The 18,199-nt window shown below is 41.8% G+C and overlaps 2 protein-coding genes across 2 annotated transcripts in view; both read right to left on the bottom strand.

Moving 5' to 3' along the window:
- kcnh2b (potassium voltage-gated channel, subfamily H (eag-related), member 2b) overlaps positions 1-11,393 on the bottom strand; it is a 252,552-nt gene extending 241,159 nt beyond the window's left edge. Inside the window, exon 1 of the mRNA XM_072679981.1 lies at positions 10,558-11,393. Within this exon, the coding sequence (XP_072536082.1) occupies positions 10,558-10,633 (76 nt within the window). The 5' untranslated portion in view covers positions 10,634-11,393. The remainder of the gene's footprint in view (positions 1-10,557) is intronic.
- Positions 11,394-13,447: 2,054 nt separating this feature from the next.
- Positions 13,448-18,199, bottom strand: part of sspo (SCO-spondin) — a 92,950-nt gene continuing 88,198 nt past the window's right edge. The window contains 3 exon segments of the mRNA XM_072679964.1: positions 13,448-13,883; positions 14,698-14,848; positions 17,154-17,284. Of these exon segments, the coding sequence (XP_072536065.1) occupies positions 13,861-13,883; positions 14,698-14,848; positions 17,154-17,284 (305 nt within the window). The 3' untranslated portion in view covers positions 13,448-13,860.

Here is an 18,199-nt window from a genome sequence, read left to right as displayed (position 1 = left end):
TAAAAATAGAAACAAGATCACAGGGAAATGTGTCACAAATAGATATAAAAATAGGAAAAAAGGAAAACGTCACACACAATACATGTCCAAATGTTTGTGGACACCCTAATATATTACCCTAATGTATGCATTCAGCTGAGTTGCACCTATTGCTAAAACAGATGTGCAATTGCACACCAACACACAGCTTGTCTAGTCCTTGTAGAAAAGTATTGCCAATACATTAGGACTAAATGAATCTGTATGTCAATAAATATGAACCATGTCTAATGCTAGGCATAGGCTAGAGGGGTATAAGGCCCCTCAGCATTGAGCTGTGGATCAGTAGAACTGTGTTCTGTAGAATTGCTGGTGCGGCATCCAGTACTTTTGGAGTAAGTTGGGGAGTTGGGGATGATGAATCCTCACAGCAATGCTCCAAAATCTAGTAGAAAGCCTTCCCTGGACAGTTGCTCCAACAAAAGCAGGATGAATTCTTTAATACCCTTAATTTCAGAATAAACAGTGAGTGAGCAGGTGTCAGTGAGTGATACTGTTGTTAAAATAGTGCAGCAACAACTTTTTTCAGTTGCACAGTATGGCTGAATTATCAATCTGTAATTATATTTCTACTTTTAAATAGTCATCCTTGGCCATGCCTTGATGTGGCTTGAAAAATTGCATTATTTGTAACAAAATGATCATTATTTTTGTACCATTTCATTGTCGTTGATCTCATATTGACCTTATTTTGGCCTCAGATTGACCTCAACCCCAAAAAAACACACATCTGGAAAGTCCCAGGTTGCTCAGCTTTATTTTGATTTGCATACAGTAGCATTTGCAATACCAGTATAATAGGAACTAACAAATTGCTCAGTCTTACACAGTCTTACAGATGTGCAAGCATCTGCAGAGAAGCCAGTCAGCTGATATTATGATATTATGTTTCCATATGTGTGTGTTAAGACAATCACAATACAGTTGTGCTGAGCAGAAAAAGAACACTCTGAATGCCGGGGCAGATGGGCTACCACAGCAGACCACAGCAGACCAAGTCCATAGGGTTCTATTTCTGTCAGTAGAGAACATAAAGCTGAGGCTGCAATGGGCACAGGCAAGTGACGTGCAATAGTGAGGTCAGGAGGTTGGATGATCACCACCCCACCTCATCCACAACTCATCCCAAAAGTATTGGATGGAGCACCATCCTCCCATAGACAAGTTGTGTGTGCATCTGCACATTTGTGTCAGCAATGGATGCAGCTTAAAGTAGCTGAATGCCCTCATTAGAAGGGGTATCTACAAACATTTGAACATATAGTGCATCATGAGGATGTACATAAAAGGCTTTCAGGTGACCCAAAGGGTTCCCTGTTTTTGCAGACCCTGCATACATCATAATGATTCAACCTGCTACTATACAGTTAGCGCTTCAGCGATACGGTTTCATTCTGTTATAACAGCGACAATATGCATGAGCTCATGTCCTGACATTGTATAAAAACAAAGTGTGTGTGTAAAGAGTGATGAGGGAGGGAGGGCATTCAGACCACTCTAGAATTCCAAAATTCAAGCAGAACTAGACCACGTCTCAGCAGCCTGCAAGAGACTGAAGTCAGCAGATGGAGAAACATTACTTTTTTTAGGCACCTATAAATACCACGCCTTTAATCTGAGTGAGGTGCGGTGTGGAGTGCCCGCAGGCCCTGAACACCTAGCAGCCTCTCCTCTCTGTCTCTGCCCATCTCCCTACACCCCCCGGCTCTAATAATACCACTCTCTCTCTCTCTCCACAGCATTTAACACAGAGAACCTGCAGCACATAGACTCAGAAAAGACAAGAAGAGAGAGGCCAAGCAGAGAGGCTGAGGAAATTATACAACAGAATGAGCCTGAAAGAGTGCGAAAGGGAGAGAGAAAGAGACAGAGAGAGAGAGAGAGAGAGTAAGAGAGAGACGATTCAGTCAGCCTGGTAGGAGGCCCTGCCCCCCCAAGGGAACGGGCCGCTCAAGCTGTGCCCTGAATTGTTGCCACAGTGATGGTCGTGTTTGTGCACATGCTGCAGTGTTTAATATCCTCCCCTGGTCCTGCTGCTCTACACACATGCCTAATTGGAGTCAGGTGACGCCTGCCCTCCCGCTCTAAGCAGCCCACTATGCTCGTGATGGCCATATGCAGCAGCACACAGGTCACACTGGGTTAGACGAAGCAGGGGAAATTGAGCAAAGGGTTTGAAGTGTCAGCTGTAAATGGGCTGTATCAAGTGTGTAGAAGAGCAGAACTGCTTGGATGCATTACGGTGGTCTATTGGAAATGACCTGAATTCGTTTCCTAAAGAACTGTAATCAACTCAAATCATGGTGAGGTCAGAGATTTCAAACCTCTACAGGAGTCATGTGTGAGAATGATGTTTGTTGAGCGGGGCAGATCGCATTGTACGAAGAAACAAAGAGCGCAGCGACAGGTGTGAGGGAAAAGCGAAGTGTGCCTTGTATCAGATTACACCGATTATAAAATATAATAGAGGATTTAAAAGATGACCAAAGACAGCAAACATTTCAGGCTGCTGTCAGTACACCAACATCCAGAATCTACAACTAGAATCTAGAATCTAAAAAATGACATATATTTAAAGGAGCATTAGTTAAGATTGAAGAAACACAACATCTAGCAGCAAAGTTTTTCAGTTTCATTAACACACACCTTTAAAATCTCTTGTTCTGCTACGCACACACTCAAATAAACTCTTTTTGCTATAGAGGTGGTGTTTGGCCAGAGCGGGCATTAAACCCCTTGAGGGCTGTGAAGGAGTTTTGATAGTAAAACTTTAAACCTAAAAACACTTGGAATTTTGGTCGTACCCACTAGCTGCTGTGAGAATCATATTTGCTTTCTAACATTTCTTTGTAATGAGCTCCCATGAGTTTATCAGTCACTATAAGTGTTAGATGTTAGCACTGTTAGCTGCAGATGAACAGTGTTACAGATTTATAGTGTTTACAGTAACATTACTATTTTTTCCAGCTAATCATGTGATCTCCAAGCTCTTCCAATGTTCCAATGTCATTTAACTATTTTTGAAAAAAAAAACTGATCTGCTTTCTCCATATACATTATCAAAACAGATGACAAGTGCCTCATCGTTATCATGCCAGAAGGTCAGTATAAGCACAGACAAGGCTCTGGTCTGGGGGAATTTTCTCAGGCACCTGATACATTGCTAAATAATCAGTATTTTTTATGTTCCACATATTTATATAGGATAAAGCTTATAAAGACAGAATATATCTTGAGCAGGTATAGGTAACTGTTAAGCACAGCAAAGAATTGCATCAGTCATGCTCTCAGTAATGATGAATGATGATAATGATGACACTAATGAAACAAACCAGAGTTATTGGCGTGCTAAAAGCTCCTGTGAAAAACAAACCCTCAATAAGGGGAAGAGTATTCATTATCAATGCATTAGTAATGCTCCATTAAATATTTAACATGCAATATAAGACATCTTATAATATCAAGACGGCTCCTCAATGTCTGGTGAAAATATGAAAAGGTACCCGTCAACAGTTGGCTAGTGTCCTAGGACTGCTAAATCATCTGACGACAGAGTGACTAATGTCTTCTCAATTATACAGTGGCATGCAAAAGTTTTGTTACCACAGTCAAAAGTTCTGTTGTTATTGTTAAGTGAATAAAAGTATTTTAAGCAAAAAATACTTTTTATAGTAACAAAAAAAGACAAGGAAAAGCACCCTGCATGGTTAGTACATGCCTTTGGCAACTATCACACATTTTGTAGCAGATAATTCTTGTTTAGGGGATCATTCTTCCTTTTAAAAGCCTTCTAGTTATGTCATATTCTTGGACCGTCTTACTGTACTGCTCTTTGAGGTCTATCCCCATATTTTCCTGAAGATGTTAAGTTTGGGGGACCTGTGAGGGTCATGGCAAAACCTAGCTTGCACCTCTTTATGTAGTCCATTGTGGTTTTGGAAGTGTGTGTAGGATCATTATGGTGCTGTAAGAGACATTCTCTTTCATCATCAGATTTTTATAGATGTTTGCTTTCAGAATTTGCAAGTATTTAATCAAACTAATGTTAACGATGTCACTGGCTACAACACATGATTGATGTATCCAGTGTATCCAGCATGATTGATCTACTCTCTTTCTTAACAGTTGGCAAGATGTTCATGTCATTAAATTCTGCAGCCTTATAATTTCTCCAAAAATACCTTTACTAATTTGCATCCAAAATGTTTTATTTTAACCTCATCAGTCCACAAGACTTGTTTTGTGTCAGGCTTTTACCAGTTTCTGATAATACATTTGGTGATGAGGATGCAGAAAAGGTTTTCTTTCGATGACTTTACGAAGATCATATTTGTCCAGGTGTCTCTGCACCACAGTAGAGTAATAAACTACCCCTTCAGAGTTTGCTAAATCTTTTTGGAGGTCTTTTTTAGTCAAACAATGGTCATAACTTTCAAGCAATGCTACAAGCAGTTCACTCTAGAGTGGTTTTTTAAGATTATATTATGAACTAGGAAAACAGCAATGTGAAAATCCTCTGCTATCTTCTTATACCCTTCTCCTGTTTTGGGGGTACCAATAATTTTAATTCTGAGTGCTAGGCAGCTCTGCTTAGCGGAGCCCATGGCTGCCAATTGTTAGGATAAAGTTTCAGAGGATCACTAAAGCCTTAACTAAGGTATAAAACCTTTGAAACATACTTTGAATATATATATGCAAATAAGCAAGCTCAACTAACTTTCCTATTGCTTTGGCATATTCAAAATGCACAGAAGATCCAGTGCCAGAATACAGATGCACGTACATGATGTTTTTCTGATGAATAAACTATAATCACAAACATGAGGTTAACCTGCTTTTAAAGAAAATGGCATTACAAGAGCCCTTTTTTGGAGCACCCTTTTGCCTGGAAACATTGTGCAAAAATGAGACTATAAGTGTTACAGCCTTTTGGTTGGAGACAGTTAATCAATGGATAGAGCCGTCCTGTCCTTGACAAGCTATTACTGAGTACCAGAGTCATCCGCATTATCACGAACATCGGCCTCCGCTCGGGATTCGCTGGTGGAATTTTTAAACATAGAAACACTCCGCCGCAAGGCCCATAAACACTTTTCCCTCCAAAATGAGCCGTGTCATAGCAATGATGCACTAAACGTGGAGGCTTATTTCTCTTGTTTGCTTGTTTCCCTGGCTCAAAAATTGCATCTTGGCATGCTTGACAAATTACTGTAGTTGCTTTCAAAAAGACAAAAAAGGACTTACGCTTATTAGTCAGACATGACACACACATCTCTTGCCACTACAAGAACACACGTTTGATCTTATGCAATAATACTGTATATACTATTTAATATTTCATTGATGAAGTGTTATAATGTGTGTACTATGTTATAACATGTAGGTTCTGATAGCCTAATGTAGAGCCGTAACCAACCAAAATTCCCCTCTTAAAATGTTTCCTATGCTTCTTTATATTATGATTATGAATATGTTGCACACCAGAGCAGTTCAACACTATAGATGGTTTGGTAACTTTTAGCAATAATTTATAAATAGTTCAGACCAGGGGAGGATGGGTCCCCCTTGTAAGAAGGTTTCTTTCTCCAGCTCTGAGGGAGCCACTGTCGCCGTTGGCTTGCTTACTGGGGGTCTTAGATTTTTCATTTCTTTTTATGTAATTTATTTTTCTTTTTTACTGCCTTTTACTAATTACTGATTATGTAAAGTTGCTTTGTGACAGCAAACAGTTGTTGACTTGACTTCCTAAGCTGTGGATGACCATAACAGCAAAGAAGCTACTGAGTGGTGCAGTCATCTGAGAGTTTGGCCCTATCATGGGGCGATCACTAGTGCAACCCCCAGTAATGCCTCAGCCATCCATGGCCATGAGGCATGACCTGCCTCACTCTTTGTGGGAAGGACGGCCCTCCCTCTCTCAAGATGTAACAGAGCAGCAGGAGCTGGCTTCATGTGACTTGGAGAGTGACCTAGATGCATTGTGTGATTGAGGAATCCTTGCTACTGCAGAGAAAATTGGGGAAAAAAGAAGTACTTGTTACAGGATTGGATCAGATGCTTTCTTTATTGGGATTAGAAATCGGGGAAGGGGTGGCTTTTTTGGCACTGGATTATTGATCACAGGGTTGTGAGTTTGATACCCAGGTCTACTAAGCTGCCTCTGTTGGGCCCTTGAGCAAGCTCCTTAACCCTTTCTAGCATGGATGACCCTGGCCTACTAAGCTTCTATGCAAAGAGAAGAATTTTGTTGTATGGTACAGCTGTAAAGGCACATATTAATATTAATATCATCTTTCATTACTTTCTCATATTTCATCTGAGAAAGGTACATTTTGCCCCCCAAGGTACCAAAACACAATATATGTAATGATGTAATTATGTATATATATACAGCTGAAAAGAAACAGCGTAATAACGTAAGCACTGCCACAAACACGTAACACCATTTGCTGATTTTACATCATAGTATCATAGTATTGAAGGAAAACTGCATGTATATGTAAACTCAAGCTCCAGTGGATTATGTTAAAGGTAAGAAGGTATTTCAAGAAAATGCCAACAGATCTCTGGCCTCCTTGAGACAGAGAGACAGCCTGTTGTTCTGTAACTGGGGTAAGAGACAGCCAAGTAAAGCTTATTCTGGAGTGTAGGAGTTACCCAGAACCTGCTTTGTAAAGTGTAATTACTGCAGGAGAACACACAGCACAGAGCCCAGGTCAGCAGCGCTAATGGATTACCAACAGCACAACGCCCACATGCGATTAAACTACGGGCCAGACTCTTAACTCTGCCACTGAAATTCTTTGCCGCTGCCGGACCACTGACAGGTATTGAACAATAAATCAGCTTGTCGATAATCCTTGGGCCAACTCAGACCTTCTTGACACTGTTATTTCTTCTCAGTGCCAATAATGCTGGTACAAAAGGGAATAAATGCCTATTATTTCCTTTAATGAGCATCAATACGCTTCATGAACAACAATGGTGAGCTCCCAAGGTCTGTTCTGAAGCAGCTATAGAAAGATGCAGCCTGTTCTCAAGCCCTTAGTAGTCTGTTACATCTCCTACACTTTGAATGTATCGGCAAGTTGAAAGCACATTAGGCAAGCCCCTCCCAAAGGAACGGTTTTAACACAGTCTCAATGTGCCGTGTTGAATTGGAAAATTACACATTAAAGAGATACTGCACCCAAAAAAAGAGATGTGTTTCAGATGTGTGTTTTCACACATTTTCCTGGCACACTCCTAGGTGTTTATGACATGAGTGTGTATGCCAGCAGTGTTTTGGGCACCCAAAGCAAACCCTGTGATGTCACTTGGAAATATGAGGTTGGGATTAGTGGAGACTGAGACAAATCTTGATTTGCTATAATTGACAAAGACTTCTTGATGCACTGACTGCACGACAGTTCATCCGTCCAGATTCCTACACAAGATCTACACTGGACCGCGCCAATAGTGACAGGCCTCCTGTCTTTACTAGTGATGCAACTGTATGATTTATTTCTGTTATTATATTAGTGACCAAAATCAACACAGCCTGTGCCTCAGTAACAGTTAAACCTGTGACAGTGAGTCCTGGTTTAAAAATGTGTTGTTGTTTTTTTTGTTTTTTTTATTGATTTCTTTCATGCCAGCCATAGCAAGACACTGGTATTCCCAAAAATGACCATACTTAGGGTTGGGCGATATGGTAAAAATACTATACCATGATATTTAAAGATTTTTGCGATACACAATATTTATCACAATACATCACAGTAATCACAGACTATTACAGCTTTTATGTTCTGGAAAAACTAGGTGAACCTGCAGGCATGCCACATTTCCGGTACTTAACACATGGGACTAGATGAATGCAAGTCCTGCAGGCAGACATAAGGCCTGTACAAAAATCTGTCTATAGGGTAAGAAAAAAAAAGGCAAGTTAAACTGCCTCAGATGTCAAAGTTTGGGTGAAATTCACAATTCTGCTCTTTATTACACTTTTGTAGCCAAATGAAATATATATACTCATAAGCACAACTCTTCACGTCCATGTTTATTATGTTCTTTTATTTGACAGATGAAACGTCAACTCATCCACTATTACTGCATTCACTCACAGTCTATCACAAAACCACTGGATTTAACATGCTTTGCTTTAGTTTTATGCTGCATTCTAAAAACTAGTGATTGTCCCAGCCTTACTCTTTACTATGCTTTCTTCTTAAAAAAAATACAGAACAAGCTGGAACAACATGGTTCTGGATACAAATACTGCGGACACGTCAACTGATACATTAGCAATTAGCCTTAACGTCCATTAGCTGAGATGCATGTTTCTGAATTAGTCAGTCACTCATTAGCACTGGGCATCTTTTAACTCAGTATACTGATTCTGATGTGACACAGCAGTACTGTTTTTTTCGCTTTCTCAGAACTGATAGATACCATCTTAACTGTAATGCATGGCAATTGCTGGGTGCTTCAGATAAATGCAAAATTAAATCAAATCTAGCTATGATAGCATAATATACTTGGAAAATATCATCATATTAAATTTGATTCATTTCATGCAGCTCCACTATACAGGGAGTAACACTTGCTAAGTTCTAAGGGACATAAAGCATCAAATATAATTTATATAGAATTTTAGCTTCAAATCAATTCATTTCCATTTCCCCTCTCTGTATAAAGGAATGGGGCTGAGGAACCTGATCCAGTACAGCTTTCTAAAAGCAGGGAGAACCTGGTGCTCTTGCTCTAGCTGGCACCATCTTCTATAAATGACCACAGACTGAAATCACTTGGATTCCCACTGTGTTGTTAAAACATTCTCATGTCTAAGGACCAGCCTGAGCACCCTCATCACACCCCACAACATATTCCACTCGTTCACACGTCTCGTAGGCTTTCCAACACAAGATGTTGAGGTTATTACTGTATATTGACCAAATATAAAGGGAACGCTTCCAGCATATCTTTAAGAAAAAAAAGAAAAACACTACTGTGTTGTGCTGAAGTCTGTGGGGAAAGTACAACACTGTACTGACTATGGGAAATACAGTTCACACAGCACTTAATAAGGAAGCGTCTGGTGCAGTGTTCACACAGGAATAATAATCAGGTATCTCTTGATTATTATTCAAATCTCCACTTCACCTAGGCTCTGCAAACACACATCGGTATCATCTCTCTAACCCACTGTGACCACCAGCGGCATCATGAGCAGAAAGCCACACTAACATTGAATTACATATCAAATCACATCAAGAATTATAACCCACAGTGGACTTCTGGTCCTTCATAATTACCCAGCTGGCCTCAGAAAATAAATACAGCAGTTAGCCGGACTCGGAAGACACATTAACCCCTTAGACCCTTATGCAAACCCACACTTCTTCATTCTCATTAATGTTATAATTAACACAGTAGACCCTAAAATAGAACCCTGTGGGACTCCACAAGATATGCTAAGCCAAATGGTTACCAATGCAAATACAAAACTCAATAGTTTAGGATGAATAACTGAATAATAAACCAAGGGTTCGAGGGGTGAAGCTGATTCCTCCAAGACAGTTTTCTGAAGTATACTCCTACACGTGCTTCTAATAGAACAACAACTTGTAGTTCCCTAACGAACATGTTTGTAAAGTGTAAAGGACCTTCACACACCAAGAGAAGATACTTTAGACCATTAAAAGGTCTACACACTCTCTATTACAAACATGGCTCTCCAAAGAACCATTTGAAGCATCTTTATTTTTAGGAGTGTACGGTTCAAATGTATACTAATAAATAACTAAAACCGAAGACTGTTGTGGAGTTATATGATAATGATGATGATTATTATTAATGTTTTCATCAATACCCAAATTCCTTATCTCGTGTACTCAAGTATACAAAAAAACTGTTCAAAAAACAGACCAAACCCTGCCCTTTAACTAGTCTTTGACTGCAAACTCGGTGTCCAGTTTCTTTATTATTAATAAAACATAATAATACCTCATTATCATAATCAATCTCATCACCACGACTAGTCCTTATAAGTACTTAACTATCTTTAATCATTATAGAGTGGTGTAACTACTGGCAGTGCTGGCAGGGCAGTTGCCCTTGAGGCCTGTAGTGGTGGGAGGCCCATGGTGACCCTTTAAGGTGTTGTTTGGACCAGTCTGCATTACAGCACCAGCACTGGTTTGGACACTGCGATACTGAGTAAAAGAATGACACTGTTCATTTACAATCACTGAAGGACCATTTTTCAATGGGGTCCATTAATATTCACTGTACTGGGCTAGACCCTAGTCACGCCACTGAATACGGACACACCGGACTGTACAACAGCTAGGAGCAGCACACTGGATTCAACATAGAGAAGCACTGATTAGGCAAAACAGGTGTAATGTTTTTTATTCAAATCAAGGCTTACTGTCCAAATGAATATATATATATATACACACACATACCAGCAATCATATATAACGCACTGTATTCATGTGTAAAAGTTTCTTACTGCATATCAGCTAGACTTACTCTGGCTCTCGAATTTCCTGATGATGGTGTCCAGGAAGGTGTTCTGGGGCGCCACGTGCCCCCTCCTCACCGGCATCCTCACTCAGAGCATCACACACACTCATACACTCACACGCGCGAGCGAGCGCGCACACACAGACTCCGGATCTCCTGCTTTTGGCTCCGTGTCACTGAAAGGTCCGGTCAGCTTCTGCTCCTCTTCTGCTGTTACTCCAAGACAGTCAGCAGGGGCCTCGACTCACCATCGCTACTAGCGTTTTACTCCTATCTCTCTCTCTCTCTCTCTCTCTCTCTCTCTCCTCTGCTCCTCCCCTCTGCTCCTCTGCTCCTCCTGCTCCTCCTCCTCTCCTCTGGTCAAACGGTCTCCTCGAGCAGGCGTGAAGAGTGTGCGCGCGCGCGCGTGTGTGTGTGTGTGTGTGAGAGAGCGCCCACCTCCCTCACAAGAGCACCAGGAGAAGCGCGGTGTCAGCAGCTACACGACCACGAAGAAAACAGACAAAAGGGGGGAAAACTTCCAACTTCCAAACTCAAAAAGCTCCTCAGTGAAGGAAGCTGCCGTGAGGCGACGAGTCCAACCCAATAAACGCCCGAATAAACAAAGCTGCATCAGTACGAGAGGACGAGTGAAAACAGGCTCCTGATTGGCTGACGGATCTAAGGACAGGTGCGGTGTGTGTGTGTGTGTGTGTGTGCGTGTGTGCAGGTGTATTAGGGTCGAGTCCTCTTGCCGTCACACCCTCTGCTGAGTAGAACAAAACAGCACAAGCCAAATGAAAGAGTAGGACAGAGAGCTGCCGGAGCGCGAGCCCGTCTGCGTGCGTGCGTGCGTGCGTGCGAGCGTGCGTGCTGGCGCGCGCGCGTGTGTATGTGTGCGCGTGTCCGTCTCCTCGGGCTTTGTGCGTTTCAGCGCAGGGGTTTCACACTGTACGACTCTACGTCACTGTGGATGTGGGGTTTCCCTACCGGTGCGAGACAAAGAAGGACTCAACACACACACACACACACACACACACAGGACGACGACGACACACCCCCTAAATACCCGCGCGCGCACAAACACACACGCACGCGCGCACTTTATTGCAGGATTCCCCTCGAGCGCAGCTGGCGTCCAGCTCACGCCTTATTACTGGCTGAACGGAGCTGACGCTGGTGTAATGTGGGGAGAAACACACACACGCACACACACACATACACACACCTCTACCCCTCTGTGGAGAGACTGGGGTATAGGATATGCCCACATGGAGGCGCTGCACCGTCTCCCTCTTCAACTCCCATATTTAGTCAGGAGCACGCAGGCTCTCACACACTCACACAAACACACACACACACGCTCGGCTGTCTTTGAAGAATCCTACCAGTGAGATGATCCAGCCTGCCCTCCTCCCCCACCTCTCATTCGTTCACCACCATGCTCCATTCTCTCTCTGTCTCTGACACACACACACACACACACACACACATGCAAACACACGCTTCAGTTTGTATTGCTGTCTTCAAAGACTCCTTATTTCCATCGCCTTATGACAGTGTCTAAACACTGCTCTGTGCTACACCAACAATAAGATCCCCCAATAATCCCCCACCCATGCTCCCGTTTCTAAACATCTAAAAATGAAAATGTATGAAAATAATGATGAAAAAATAAATGGCGATTTTACCCTGGGGAATATTCTGGTACACATTAGCTAGTGTTACACTCCACTACAATATTTACCTGAGATTTCCCTGAAATAGTAAGCTAACCTGGCCTTGCTATCCTCACAATTCTTAATTAGCCTTTTCTCAGTTCCAGTGGTAGCCATACATTCCCATGCCATGAAAGTGCCTCCGCCATGTTTGAGATTAGTTAAATTAATCTTGGGTTTATCTGTCCAGAAAATCTTGTGCCGGAAGTCAACCTAATCTGACCTTTCCATCAGTGCTTTCCATCTTGAAGTAAACCCTGTGAGCTAAAATTCATGAAGATGTCTCTTGATTGTGGACTTTGACAGTGGTGCCCCGACCTTCTTGAGTTCCTGACTTGACTAGATGGCGTGAAGAGTTTTTACTTCACCAAGGAAATAATTCTGCAATCATCTACTTTCATTCTCTTTCATAGCCTTTTTGGTGCTGCAGATTCCTTTACCAGATTGTTTTTGTGTTTTTCAGCCTGTGTCCATTGGTCATCAAGTGGATCAGTGTCATGAAGTAATGAGGGAACAGGCCACACCTGACCACGAAGCTGCTTATCAGTTAATTATTATTACAATCACTTTTGAGCCAGTGAAAATGGAGGGACTGGGTGAAAAAACGTCTGTAATCCCTAAACAGTTAATGTAATAATTTTGTTAAACCCTATTTGAATTATTAACTTTTACAGCTTTAACGGAGCAGAGCAGCAGAATGAGGAGTAGGGCATCAGGCAGTGCTGTCTGTTCTTTCAAAGAGCAAGCTAGTAGGAAAAGAGTAAAATACATCACTCCTGTCATGCTCCAAACGCATTTGGCAGTGAATAGTATAAGAAAGGTAGGTGTTCGCTGTCGTTGTTTGAAGATCTCTTGCCTTTGCCAACTAGGCTTTGCCAACTCACAAATCACCACAAACTCACACATGAACAACCCCACTTCAAAATAAGTAGCAGCTATTAGAATACTGTGTGGAGTGAAGAATGCAGTACTAGTTTTATAAAAAAGTACTAGTTTTATCTCTACACGTAGTAAAAGAACAGGAAAAGTTAAAGAAATGCTTCAGTGTCTGCCTATTGGCTTCTACTTCAATTGTTTTTATGTTTGTCCATCATCCAGAGCACACAGTTCATAAGCAGGGCTGCACTTTTCTGTGTAGAAATGTGCTTGTTTTCTCCATTTATTTACGTCATACAGAATAAAACATCAGTCCAAGCCACTCAAGTTTATGTGCAGACAACTGCTTATTTTTAATATGGACACAGTTGCTTGCTTTTAATGCCAAAAAAGAGTATATATATAATATATATATATTAAAGTAATTATTCAGTCAATTATTATTCAGTCAACAGAAATATCTTTGGTCACGATGCATAGTGTAGAGCATGAGATTTGACTTATAAAGCTCAATTTGCAATGAAATGTGACATGACTTACAAAAAAAGGACTAAAATGGATTCACTCATAAAAACCCATAATTTAAGCTGTACAGAATATAGATCAATCTGAGCGCTTCAGAAAGTACTATATAAAAAGAATTCAGTCATATAATGACTACAAGCTACATAGAAGTATACTGGAGGAGTTACAAGGTTTTTTTTTTCACCAAAGCCGCCTGTCCCTCCAAAAGCACTCAGCGTTTAGACAGATCGCCTCCTGAGAGAAAAAGAACAGAGAACATTAAATCAACAGCAGCCAAACATTAGCGCAAAGCAGAGGTTGAATAACACCTGCTGTTTGGGTATATTAGCCAGTGCTAAACATCATCACTGCAGTGAACCAGAACACAAAAAGAAACATTACAAGACTATTAAACGTGTATTAAAATACGGTACAGTCAGGTCAAGTTAAAGGGCATTTTATGACGTGGTTGATCTTGTAGTGTGAGGTGGAGCTTATTTCATTGTGAATACTGTTGCGATAGCCCATTAGAGCCAACATGGCTCTGTAACACCATATGATGACAAATGTGACCCGTTAAGTGACAGCCCTAGCTATTCAATTAGCTAATGCAATCAGCCGCACTGATGAATGGCCTAATGCGTAATTGCTGGGAGGGGGATCCTGATGCAATTAGGCATGTTTGAAATGCAAACATGCGCCGCAGCAAGGGTAGTACAGTTTCATCAAAATGCCGAGATGGTAAATGGAGAGAATGTTCTCTATTGATGGAGAGCCGGGGTTGTTGTCACGACAACCAACCGTGGCTATCCTGGCTACAGTAGCTGTACTCAGAGCTGGAGATGCAGAGTCTTGGCTGATTTCAAATCTGAAGTGGGATCAGTTTTGATAAGGGCTGGGACCACAGTGCTGATATGTGGTGCTGAAAGGATATTGTAAAGCAAATGAGGTGACGGCACAGCGACTGTAAATGTGGTAAAGGATTGTGGGAATATTAGAGGCTGCTCTGTTTTCATTGAGGTTCTCCTTCATAAAGTCATTGGCCTATTGAGGAGGCCCCTGTACCCACCCTGGCAGCTTGTACACTCGCAGCTGTGTATGACGGGCAGGACCACAGGCTCGCTCTCTCCGCTGGCGCAGCGTAGGCTGAGGAAGCGCACGGGACTCTCAGGGTCCAGCCTATAACTGCAGCAGTCACACACAGCCTGCAGATAAGGCTCCTGAGAAGAGGCATAGACGAAAGACACAGAGATGAACATGGAGGGAGATAAACAAAAGATGGTGGCGCAATGAGTGGAAAAAGGAAGAATCAAATGAGTCCCAGGGACGAAGAAAGAGAACAATGAGTGCAAACGAAATGGGTGGAGGGGGAGATGGTGAGGAAAGGAAAGGGAAAAGTAGAATCATCAACAATCCAAATGATATTATCTTCATGCTACATTTACTTTCCTAACAATCAGCTCGCTCTCTGCTCGAGGAGGATCACAGCATAATTTAAAACAGGAGTAAGAGACATGTATGTGTTCAGCTGCAGTGAGGAGGGGGCTAGGTATGTGTATCGGCGGGGTGGGGGGGGCAGAAGAAAAGAGGAGCGATTTTGGTGTTAAAACAAGGCAGCATGGACCTATCCGACTGCAAGTCCTCTGATTCTTGTCTCCATGGAAACTTGAGAGACTTCCTGAGCTGAAACATATTTTTAAACAGCCACAGCAAACAGATTACAAAGATAGAGCTCTCTAAATTAGATGGGTGGATCAAGGGGAAAAAGTATTTTATAATGATAAAGGTCAAATCGGGCACAGTACATTTGGACAAATAGTGAGTTTTGATCTTTCACCAGGAGATCAGGGCTCATATGAATAAAGCTTCTAAAGAAAACATCTTCAAAGAAAATCAAGATCTGAGAAGGACGATCTTGATTTACACAAGTCAGGAATGTCCCTTGGAGCCATTTCTAAACAACTGCAGATTTAAAGAGCATCAGTTCAAGTTATTATTGAGAGGTGTTGCCAATTTGCCAAGGTCTGGAAGAAGACTCCAAAATGTCACCCTCAGCTGAGAGTAAATTAGTTCAGATGGTCAACCCAGGAACAACCCAAGAACCACCAAGGCACTGGTCTGTCATAAACTAGAAGCTGCTGGAACAGTCAAGCAAGTTTTACATTGCCATGGGCTTTCTAAGAAAGAAGCCCCTGCTCCAAAATCAGCATCTTCAAGTAAAAAAAAGAAAAAACTTCTAGAGGAAAGTTGTATAGTCAGATGAATCAAAAACAAAGTTCTTTGATCTCAGTATACAAAGACATTGTATCAACTGTTAAGACTGGTGGCGGTAGCATCATGCTCTAGGGCTATTTGGTTGCCAGTGGAACTGGTACACTGCACAAAGTGGACAAAATAATGAAGAAGGAGGACCTAACCACAAACCATCAACTAGATAGTTGAAACCTGGACACAGTTTTAGGGTTTCAACAGGACAATGAATCCAAATATTAAGCTTTTGGAAAGGCCTTCCCAAAAGTCCTGAGCTTCACCCAATCAAAATGTTTGGTCCATGCCAGGAAACTAAAAAAAATTAACTGAACCAAGCTGATCCAATTCTGTCAAGAAGAGCAGTCACATATCAACCAGAATTCCGCTTGAAGCTTATTGATGGCTCCCAAAAGTGTCTGGTCATGGTGCAACTTACTGCTATATACATAGGCATTTTAGAATATTATGACCACCCTGGTTTGGAATGAACACAGCCCATTATATCAGCTCCACTTACCATATAGGATTACTTTGTAGTTGTATAATTGCAGACTGGAGTCCATCAGTTTCTCTGCATACTTTTTTTAGGCTCCTTCCACCCTGTTGTTCAATGGTCAGGACCCCACATGACCACCACAGAGAATGTATTTTTCTCAGCACTGCAGTGCAACTCCAGTAGCACTGCTGTGTTTGATCCACTCGTACCAGCGCAACACACACAAATACCACCACCATGTCAGTGTCACTGCAGTGCTGAGAATGACCCACCAATCAAATAATACCTGCTCTGTGGTGGTCCTGTGGGGTCCTGACCATTAAACAACAGGGTGAAAGGAAGCTGAAATCAGATGGACTACAGACTGTAATTATACAATTCTACATGGTAGGGTTTTAGTGGCCCTAAGGTAAGTGGGGCTGATTAAATAGGACGAGTTCATTTCAAATCAGGGGTGGTCATAAAATTCTGATGTGACTGTGTACATAATATCCCTAGATCATTCATAACAGCAGCTGCCATTCTGTGACAGCGGATATAATTGGGTCTTGACCTTGAGATCAGAAACAAATTAGGGAACTCATCCGCTGCTTAACTTTACACAGTGTCTCTTTTAGACCAGACACTGATTTTTTTTTTTACATCAAATGACATTGTGGGAAACCAATAGCCACAGATTCAGCCATTGTCATTTCAGATATTCCAGTATTAGGAACAGATACATACATAGGGTCTGTAGGTAAGGAATGTTATTGGAAATGCTTAATAAAACGACATACCTCCAGGATGACATCCGTTCCAGACAAACAGCGGCCCCTGCAGAAGCTAACTTCCACGTTGTCCAGGCGACAGTCACCCTTGGTGATGTTCCTGACCTCGGTGTGACGGTGGCAGTGGGCCAGCGGCTCTCCTGAGGTAAAAAAAAAGCATCCAGGAGGGGAAGCCATCCAGGAGGAGAGTGGAGATGGAGTGCAGGGGGAGAAGATGAATGAAAAGGCCGGTTAAAAGGAGTCTGATTAGAGAAAAGCCTTTTGTGCTTGAGTTAATGAAGATGGGCAAGTCAGTGGGTGAGATCACAGGAGCCATGCTGACTGAAAGACCCTCAACTCTCATTTGAATGCATGAAGAATGCTGCAGTGCATAAAACCTTTACTGAACTTATCCTGAAGTGATTTGTTAAGGACGGTACTTGAAATATTGATGAAAATAAATAAAAAACCTAACCTAAGCTATATTGAATCCAATACTCGTTTTAGTATGACCATCTAAAAGTAGCACGCTTACAAAGTGCATTACAAAGTAACTAATCATTACTCTTATGATAACATTAGGCTACATGTGACTATTGTTATGTGATAGTTTTTATTGTTAGTAGTACAATTCAGAGAAAGCTGATTTGTGAGAAACAGACCCCTTTTCTTTGTATACCAATCTTCAGAGTAACCTTGTATATAAGGTATATAATAACCTGCCCACTGCTCCAGGTGTGTTTTCTCACTGCCCTTATTTAATAGTGAGAGTGCCTGTGTCTGAATGGACTAAATGCAGAGGCTGGGTTCCAAGTGGTCCAGTGGATTAAAGCACTGCCACTATGACCTGAGGAGTGTTGGTGCAAATCACAGGTCATGCTGCTTGCCATCAGCACAATTGGCCTTGCTCTCTTTGGGTGGGTAGACTTCAGTGTGATGCTGGCCTGCACAGACATCTGCTAGCTGATGCATTAGAGCTGGGAACATGACGCTTTTGAGCGTGCCAGTTGCCCAGTGACATTGTAACAGCAGCAGTTCACATTGTTGCACTTTCTTTTTTTCTTTTTTTTTTGGGG

The sequence above is a fragment of the Salminus brasiliensis genome, chromosome 5, assembly GCF_030463535.1.
Source record: "Salminus brasiliensis chromosome 5, fSalBra1.hap2, whole genome shotgun sequence".
Taxonomy (NCBI): domain Eukaryota; kingdom Metazoa; phylum Chordata; class Actinopteri; order Characiformes; family Bryconidae; genus Salminus; species Salminus brasiliensis.
Note: the sequence above shows the minus strand (reverse complement) of the source record. Positions and strands in the feature narration are given on the sequence as shown.